The sequence below is a fragment of the Chondrus crispus genome, genomic scaffold, assembly GCF_000350225.1.
Source record: "Chondrus crispus Stackhouse genomic scaffold, scaffold_233, whole genome shotgun sequence".
NCBI classification, from domain to species: Eukaryota; Rhodophyta; class Florideophyceae; order Gigartinales; family Gigartinaceae; genus Chondrus; species Chondrus crispus.
In genome coordinates, this window is record NW_005179112.1 from 126,728 (window position 1) to 136,973 (window position 10,246).

The following is a 10,246-nucleotide window of genomic DNA, read 5'->3' on the forward strand; positions in this document are numbered from 1 at the left end:
ATTTTTTCTTAAAAATCGCCCAAAAAAGGACGTTTTGGTTTAAAAAACTTTTTTAAAAAAAAACTGCCCCCCCCCCCCCCCCCCCCCCCCCCCGTCATTTTTGCCGTCTCCGCACGCACCAACACCTCCTATGTTAACAACCGTCTATTGCAACTAGTATTACCTCAGAGCTAATGAAAAGAATCCCCTTCCGCAGAGACACTACTGTCTTCTTTTTCTAAATCACCGTGACTCCTCCTATCTTTACTAAACTGATGTCTCCGTATGCAACACTTAAGGTTGACAGTGTCTCCCCCAGCTTCGCTTCTTCATCATTCTTTGCGCAATCCTACAGCTGATCCATGACGTCTGGAAAGATGACCACCATTCTAACAATCTAATCCAACTTGGCGGTGACATTGACGCCTGGACATGGCGCAGTATGATTAATATACGTTCAAGTTGCCGTCACTGCGTCAGGTGTTGGCCCCAACTTCCACGTTCACGCGATGGTTGATGCGAGACTTTTAGGCCTGGGACAAGTCGCACACCCATTCTGTCGCAAAACGAGCTCCAACGTCCCGAGAGTGCACCTGTACATATTTGCATCTCAACCAATCAGGACTGCTGTTGTGTAAACCGGTATGTCATGGCTGAAAATTACTGCTTTACTGCTGTACAAATCGACTTGTTCGCTGCTGCTACAATGCCTCTATCATACTCTTCATCGCCCATTCTATCTTCCGAAGGGATCTTCCGATGGATGCCCAGACCACACTACTTAAAGTAGTGTTGCAACAAGTACAGTTGGTAAAGTTTACTGTATATTCAACCCAACTGCAAGCAATGCACCGTGCTACTGTACACAATGTACTTCAACAATGTAGTGGCAGAATTTTATTTCCTGGATGCACCCTAGGAACCAGGGGCACTGTCGGCTACCCTTGGGTACCGTTCCAAATTGCGGTGCACTCCAGCCAACCCTTCATTTACAGCAATGCAGAGCACCAAATCTTGCCAGTCAATTCGCTTCCAGTCTCGTATTTGCTGTGAAACGTGCTTGGTGTTGACACATAAAGTGGTTGACATGTAGGGGTTGTCGCCTCGATTCGAGTGCAGACACGCGCCGAGTGCATATATGAGCACCGAGGCTTGCCGGTAGACAACAACCACTTTAAAAAAAATAGTCACCAGTGACCATACCGCATTAAAATATCAAGCCTGGTTTATTCGCGTTCAAGCATGCTCTGCGATCTCGACGAAATAGATCTTGTCCTCCAAGTTAGCGTCCTCTGCATACTGTACCAAGGGTACCGTTACTGTACTTTCCCCTTGCTGCTACTGTACAGTATTCTCAAGTTTCTGAATTCGTGCGAGAAGAAACGGACGTGTAAGACATCATGTCTTGATCTACTGTACATGATGTACAGTGCGCACTGAAAGTATAAGGACACCATTGAAACCTTGACCTTACACAAAAATACGAAAGATATGATCATGATAAGCAGCTCAAACGAAAGGGAAGAGAATGTCGCTGGAGGTGATAAGTAGCCTCGCACTGGATCGAGAGACTCAAACTCGCGAGAGGGTGGCAGTGCGGGGGAAGTAAGGACTGAAGGAAAAACAGGTAGCGAGCTAGATGCTCGATTTACTCTGTTGTGTTTTCCTCTGACCCCCTCCGTTCGTCTAGCGTCAGAACGGTAGGGTCATTAAATGTAAGATGCAGTGTAGGGGACGACGACGGATCTAGATTGGAAAATCCAAATCCCGATTGCGCGAACGCACAGGGTTACTGTGCACAACAGAGAAAGAGTGTACAGAAGCTGCAATCGTTTTTATAGTATGATACTTGCACGGTGACTTATCTTTAAAAAACTAAATACCACCGCACTGTAATTCTAAGGACAGTACACGATTACCGATAACGTAGCAGAGTAAACCATTTTTCGCGCAACCAATACGCTACAGTACTGGGCTGCTCCTGAAATCATAAAATGCATATGCACCCTTTTACACAAAAATTGTGCAAAAAGGTGATTGTGTACTGTACTAGCGTCCTGAAAAGTTTTGTGTCAAAGCTCACCGCACTTTCTACACTATCCCGTTGTGTACCCGTAGGGTACTCCATTGGCAGTCCCATGAGCCCGAATCTAACTCCTTAGTGTAGGACGACCGCGAATTCCCAGAACCACCCTCGTCAAATCGCAACGTTTCCCCTTTTCGTCCTCATCGCGTACCCTAGCCACAGTATGCCTTCGCTTACGCTGCAAATCATTATTCTGTATCATCTCATTCTCGATGGACAGCCTCGTACTTTCAGAGCCCGTCTAAATGCGAAAGGTAAACGTCGTCGTGATAGACGCATATCTCGAAGAGCGCTTCTCAGTCCTACGATGGCTCCTTTCGCTTTTTTGTACGGCAGTGGATGCCATCAATCTTTAATCACGCTCACAGCGTTCGATCACCGAGCATTTACAACAATGCTAAACGCATTTGCCCCGATGTACTTGAGATACACACCGTACTCGAGCGATGGAAGGCTTCAAATCCTCCCAAATAGGCGCGTCGCGAGAGGAAGACCGCGTTTACTTTCCTCTACTCAGTGCCTGGGACTCTTTCTCACATGGCATCGCACACGGGGATCGATGATGACTTTGTGTCTCCTTTTTGGGATTACGCATTCAGTTGCTTCGCTGTACATTCGCTTCGCCCACCGTTTGCTTTTTAAAGTTTTGCGAAATGATGATCGTGCCTCCATCAAAACGCCGTCAGATGAGGATATCAGTTTGTTTAAACAAAGCTTTCGGGAGAATCATTCATTGCTTCCGGATGTTTATTGCTGTGCCGATGGGTTAAAACTATATATACAACAGGCAAGTGACTGTGTAATACAAAATATGTTTTACAATGGTTGGACACATGACCATTATGTCGGGAATGTTTTTGTCTTTGCCCCAAATGGACGGATAATAATGTGTGCTGTAAATGCTCCGGGCGCGTTTCATGATTCCACAATAGCGGAGTGGGGTGGTATTTACGAAAAACTAGGAAAAGTGTACGAGGAAACGGAGGGCAAGTGTGTGGTCGATTCTGCATTTTGCAGAGAGTTTCATCCCTTTGTCATAAAGTCTGCGCAAGATCATCTTGGAGTAGGACAAAACGCTACTGAGATATGAGGCTTCGGCAGGCTACCTCGTTGCGACAAGCATCAGAGTGGGGAATGCGCGGGTTTCAAGGGACGTTTCCGAGGCTTTTGGATAGGATGGTTTATGAAGAAACTGGCGAAAGAAAACTGATCTTGTTGACAATCGTTCTACTGTACAACTATCGAGCTGCAGTGGTAGGAATCAACCAAATTCTCAATCTTTACATGCCGCACCTAAGCGTTGATGCTAACTTTTTTCTTCATAAGAACGTTGGAATCTAGAGTCACGCATCGTCAGGGCGTTGCGGTAGATTTTTTTTGAGATACCGTGTGCGTCATCATTAACAGAACCGCCTCCATAAAGCGATCCTGGCGTTTGTTTTCATGCTCCCGGCGAAGCACTTCTTCACGACGGTCCTCCTCCCTTCTCTTCCTCTCCTCATCCCTCTCGTCCGCCCGGCGACGCTCCTCCATTTCCCTTTGTCGGGCATCGCTCTCCCGACGCTGCTGCTCTTGTACCATAGAAAGCTTCATTATCGCGACAAGTTCATTTGCCTCAGTTGATTGAACTTTGACTCCCCTCCTTTTGTTAACGAGCAAGCGCGGAGAGGGATCAAACTCAGTAGGGCTCGGCGGCAAAATCTCGGCACCCGACCCTGGTCCTTGAGCGCCGTCACTTGGAATTTCCGATGTTCGCGGCGACAAACTTGCCGCCCCAACAGGTTTCGTACCATCCTCATCATCCTCTACGATTCCCGACAGCTCGTCTACGTCCTCGTCACCGACTCCAATATCCGCACGCTCCGTCATTCTATATCGAATACTTTTTGCTTTGCGAACATCAGCAGGCATGAGCGGGTCACCGGTTGGCATTTTTCGCCGATGTAGCGAAGCGAATTTGCGTTTGAGACTGTCCACAGAGCGCTTTTGATCTGCAAAGTATTTGTTGTGCGCGATGAGGACAGCATCCCACTCATCGCGGCACAGGGGCAAGTACTTTTCGAGCGTGTCAAGCAAGTGCTCGATTTCGGGAGCCGAGAATCCAGAGCCACGAACAGGCGTTGGTTTGCTGGAAGATTTTCGGTTGGGAGGTTTTTGGATCCCGACAGTGGGTCCCGGCTGTGATCCAGAATAAGGGTAGGAGCCACCGTAGCCGTGGGTCACGCGAGCAGATATTCGGGGGGTCTGCGTTTGTGCGGTTTCGGTAGGGTCGCCTGGAGGATTTGAATCGAAGACAGAGGGGCAACGACAAGGTGGAAGCGGTTCAACACGAAGGTTTGGGTTAGGGGTAGAGGGGTTGGGTGATGGAGATGGGGGTGAAGCGGAGGGGGATTGTGTCATGGTGGGAGAAAGGGATCGAGGTAGAGGGATTGTGTGACGGAGATAGGGATGAAGGGTAGAGGGATTCTGTCATGCCACGAGGAAGCTTCGCTAGGGATCGAGCTACCTCAACGGCGGGAAATCGGCGGGTGAAATATGTGTTTGTGCTTTTGGCTGTGGACACAAATCGTCTTCCAAGGGGGTTCACATCAGCAGAAGGTGATGCGCACAAAACAGCAATTTGTGCAAAAAGGGTCGTATCAAATTGGGTGTTTGTGATTTCAGGAGCATCCCACTATCTTCTCGAACATGGCCGGCCATCCCCGCCAACCGATGCCCACCATCTAGCTATTCAACATGTCGAAACGGAAGCAATTGACAGACGTGATAGAAGGTCAAATTCTCGTTCTCCACAACGAATGTTTGTCTGTCCGAGAGATCACAGAGTCCATCAACAGAACGAAGACCGTCGTGCACAACTTTATAAAGAATCCGGCGGCATATGGGTCTAAAAGAAGGAGTGGAAGGCCTCCTAAACTAACACCCGCTTTAAAACGCAGGGTAATAAGGGAGGTTTCTAAAGGAGAAAAGTCGGCCAATCAGATCCGCAAGGCACTCGATTTATCGGTCCACCGGTCGCGCGTACAAGCCCTTTTGAGGAGAGATACTAATCTAAAGTACATCAAGTTTATAAATGCTCCAGTCCTCCTTCCGATGCATATGCAACAAAGTCTAGGTTGGCCTAAAAATCATGTTACTTGGGATGATGAGAAATGAAACAAAATTATTTTTTCTGACGAGAAGAAGTTCAATTTAGATGGCCCCGATGGTTTTCATTACTATTAGCATGACTTAAGAAAGGAGACAAACGTTTTAAGCAGACCTCACCAAGGAGGTGATTCTTTAATGATTTAGTCTTGGTTCTCTTACTACGGACGAAACAATTTAGTAATAATGCATGGGAAACAGGATTCTGCAAAGTACTGTGAACTACTTAAAGACGATTTGCTACCGTTTGCGGCAGTGACGCACGGTGAGAATTGGACATATCAGCAAGATAACTCGGCTATACATCGTTCTTTTAATACCAAGAAATGGTTTACGGACAATGGCGTCGCTATTTTACGGTGGCCTTCGCGTTCACCAGACCTCAATCCCATCTAAAATCTATGGGGGATCTTAGCAAGGAGTGCGTATGGAAATGGTAGGCAGTGTCAGGATACTGTAGAGCTGTTTGAGGCTATTGTCGATTGCTGGCAGAATATCGACCATATTCTTGAGAATCTCGTTGGATCGATGCAGAGGCGTTGCATTGCTGTTTTGCAGAAGAATGGCGGCCGCACGTCTTATTGAGATCGAAATAAAGAAGGGTTTTGATTGCACTTTTTGTTTGTCCTTATAATTACAGTGCGGTTGTATTTAGTTTTTAAAAATAACTCACTGTACAAGTATCAAACTATAAAAATGATTACAGTTTCTTTACTCTCTCTCTCAAGTAGCAAAACGCCCTCATTTCCAATAAACTCTCTCTCTCTGCGGATCGAAGCAGATCGAGGCTCGCAGGAAGCTGATCGGACGGTACTGACGACGACCGCCGGCTGGCGACCCGGTTAGGAGGTCCCATCCTACCATCGCCTAAGGTGCGAACCAACTCTCCTGCCCACAACACACCCAAAATCAATCTCACCGCGATAATGGTCACAACAGCACCGGCAACACCAGATCGCTCACTTCACGTAACCGCACGCCGGAGCCCGCTACACTCGCGAAGCGTCATCAACAACTCATGCCCCTTCCCAGAGTGCGGAGATCAAACCTTCACCACGCTGGGGACGTGCCTTGCCCATATCAAAAACGCGCACATTCGGAAATTGTGCACGGAACGCCTGTCAGAAGACACCGCTGATATGCTACGAGATTGGGCCGGTAAACATGCTACTACTTCTGCGCACCCCACCTCTCACTTAACCGTGCTAACGTCTCGGCCCAGCACATAAATGAGGAAATCACCCTCACGTACCTACGCTGCAAGCACTGCAGTGCTTGTTTAGGTCGATCTGGGGCATGCCCTAGATCGACCCAAACACCACCAGTCGTCCCGCCACATCCATCACAGTTCCCTAATGCAACCCAGCACAGCCGATCCCAATCCCAGGCCCCTCCAACAATTCAACAGGCAACCTGACCACCACGGTGGGCCCGAGACCACTCCCAGACGCCATTGCACCCCCGCGCCTGAACGAACCGAGCCATTGACACAACCACTCCCGACCCTCGCAGACATCTGCCACTCCCGAATACTCATAATGAAACACATTCCCTTTCGTATTCGAAACGCCGTCGCAAAAGCCTTCGGTCAAATGCCGTGGAAAATTCCCTCAGACTCCTTAACCGATAGCCCCAGCTCCCACCCGGCCTACACGAAGATATTTCTTTTCTTAGCTGCCATTCTCGCTGCACCGAACCATAGAAATCGTTCCTCTGCCACCCAATCCATCCGGGACCGCCTGGCACTCTGGGACGCAGGCCAATTTGACGAGCTATTGCAAGCCGCGCGAAGCTCCAAAATGCCGAGCATCTCGCGCCCCCCGCATAAAGACCAAATCCAGAAGGCAGCCAACACCAGACGGGCAGAATCGTTAGCAAGAGACGGAGCCTTCAGCAAAGCGGCCGCTACCCTCACGTCCTCATCCATCCCACCGCCCAATGCTGAGCGGGCCGAAAAACTTAAGTCCAAACATCCCTTGGCATCCACATTCCCGTCACCCCCACCTAACACCCCCACAGCCTCAACCGAATTTCCCCTTCTGACATATCTCTGGCAATAGCGAAATTCGACAGCACAGCAGCAGGTGGTGAGAGTGGCTTGCGCCCCAACCACCTAAAGGAAATTCTACGCGCCTCCAACCCCGACGCCACCAACCCCCTGCTTCTTGGCCTAACCAGACTCGTGAACATCCTTGGCATCAGGCCGTGGCCCGGGCTCTATCGCCCCATGGCTAGCCGGGGCCCCACTCATCGGCCTCAACAAGCCCAATGGTGATATCAGCCCGATCGCCATCGGGGGAACAATCAGCCGCCTCGTAAGCTCCTGTCTCATGGCCAAAGTTGCGAAAGACTCTGAAAACACTTCTCCCCTCACCAACTCGGCGTTGGCTCGAAATCCAGATGCGAAACCATCTATCACTCCCTTCACGCCGCAGTGGCACAACATGGCACCAACCCATCCCTAGCTCTCCTCCAAGTTGACTTCACAAATGCCTTCAACCTGATATCCCGCATGGCAATCCTTGAAGAAATCTGACGCTACTTCCCCATCCCGTCCCAATGGGTCGAATACTGCTACAATGCCCCCGCTCACCTACGGTATGGCGATCACCACATGACAAGTAGTCAGGGCGCACAGCAAGGCGATCCACTCGCCTCCCTTCTCTTTTCCGCCGCCTTACAGCCAGTCTTGGATGCACTCTGGCAAGACAGCAATGGGGAAGAAAGACTTCTCGAATTCTATTTGGATGACGGCTACGCCATAGGTACTTACGAGGTCCTGGTGTAGTACAACGGCGCGAAGGCAATCGCACCACCGCTGCCGCCCCGGGATACAGTACGATGGGCTGTAAGCGCGAGAATAACTGTAAGGAGTTATATTTACAGGACACGGCCGGTGCGAAGTACAGTGGTACCCCGCTGGTTACACGTGTAGGATCCGAACGGTAAGTAATTAGTGATTAGTAGTTAATGGCACAAATTAGCCAATTTAGCACAGTAGCTGGTATACAGTAAGTAACAGCTACTGTAGCCGGACAGGTGTCCTGGCGTCCCACTTAGGGGTTAAGACCGGGGGCACCTGCCCCGTTCTAGTAAACGGGAGGCAGACTCGCCTCCCCTCCCTTTACGGCTAATTGCTATCCCGTTCCGGTTTCCCTTTTAGTCTCAGGATTCTAACCCGTGACCGGCCGTCCGGATCTAACAGTACCGACCGGCTGCGCGTCACTGGCCACGTGAGCCTTTCCTCTTTTCGAGTCCATCCGTACGGTCTGCGTTCGCGCGTGGGTTACCCAGTGGCGCGCGCTCCCTTACCTCTAATCCCCCTCGTTTCCGAGTGGTCGGGACGAAGGTAGTTATACCACACCTGGCACGCTTCCTTCAGATCCTGAACGGACTCCACCCGCCTACGCGGGTTGCATCTCAACTTATCCAAATGTTCCATTTGGTGGCCAACCCCACCGGACAATCACACAAGCAAAGTCATCCCCCCCGACGTACCGCAAAATCACAGCCCCGGCACCACAGTTCTCCATGCCCCACTCGGAGCCGACCAACACCTCACTTCAATGTTCAACGCACATGTGAACTCCCTTCACGCATTCTTCGAGAATCTAGGGGCCATGGAAGACACACATGTCGCTTACAATCTCCTCAAAAATTGTTTTGGGACATACCGCCTCTCATACCTCCTACGACTCTTGCCCCAGTCGATCATCAAACCCGGCTGCATCAAGTTCGACCACCTCATGCTCCGATGCATGCAAGCCCTTATAGACGGAAGCATCACACCGGAGACCTGGTCGGAGCTCCAACTCCCAGTGCACCCCGCGGAAAAAAACCCGGCTTCTTTCGGAGCTGGATTACACTCGGCAACGACCATGGCTCCGTGTGCATACCTGGCCTCCCTATTCGCAAGCTCGGGCCGAAGCACACCCGTGTTTGGAACCCTTCCCATGAATGCGGCCCCGCATGATGCTGACCTTCACGCCGGCTTCGAAGCTTGGAAATCCACATGGCACAACCACGAAGCATGTTCGAAACTAGGCCCCCTAAACTCCTGGTGCCCCTCCAACCCACCATCACAACGCTCCCTCACGGCAGCCGCTCACAAGGGAATACAATCTTCCCTACCCCCAGGAGACCTTCGCACCGTCTCCTTCCGCAAATGTCTCACCATACCGGGAGCCAAGGATTGGCTCAACTGTATGCCCTCCCCAGCGTTTCAGTCCTGGATCCCTCCACGGGAGTTCTGTACATGGTTTAAATACTACTGCCACATCCCTCTGTACAACCCCTCCCAGCAATGTGGCCGTCCAACCTGCTCTGAAACCGTGGACACATACGGCCACCACGCACTCATCTGCGCCCACGTCCGCTCCCGAATTAACAGACACGACTCATTGGTAAGCACAATCGCGAAGCGCCTCTCAGAAGCTGCACGTGCACCAGTAGTTGAACCCCGAGACAATGGCTCGATTCATCGATCAAGGCCAGACATCGCAACCATGGCCAGCGATGGTCGTCGCATCCACCTTGACATCACCATCGTCCACCCTCTCACGGCATCACGGCTACCCACCACTGCCTCGACTTTCCAGCACACTCCACACCGCGACACTGGAAAAACGACGACAACATAGACACGCCATAACGGCAGGCAATCGACTGATACCCATAGCGGTTCATACTCTAGGCGGGTGGCATACAGACACCTGGAACTTTATCTGCGGCACGGCAGACAGCAGGGCCCTACAGCTGAACTCTCGCCGGCCACTATCGCGATTTCGATGCCGATCACACTTCGCAGCAACCCTGATAACCAGAAACGCAGCCTGCCTCCTGGCTGCAATTGCTGCCTAAATTCCGCCCTCGCACCATCCAACAATGTATTTCGCGTTTTGATTCCAGACATTCTCAGGTGCACGACAGATGGAATAGAGATGAAAGACTTCTTTGGAAATGAAATCACTGCATTTGTAGATATTGTGGGATATATTGGAGACTATCCAGCAGTCACACATACTCTCGACATAT

At 50.5% G+C, this 10,246-nt stretch overlaps 1 protein-coding gene across 1 annotated transcript; it reads left to right on the forward strand.

Annotated features, from left to right (window-relative positions):
* Positions 1-4,801: 4,801 nt before the first annotated feature.
* Positions 4,802-5,221, forward strand: CHC_T00004486001 (hypothetical protein). The gene has a single exon (XM_005715892.1). It carries the CDS (start codon positions 4,802-4,804, stop codon positions 5,219-5,221), a length of 420 nt encoding a protein of 139 aa, XP_005715949.1.
* The last annotated feature ends 5,025 nt before the right edge of the window (positions 5,222-10,246 follow it).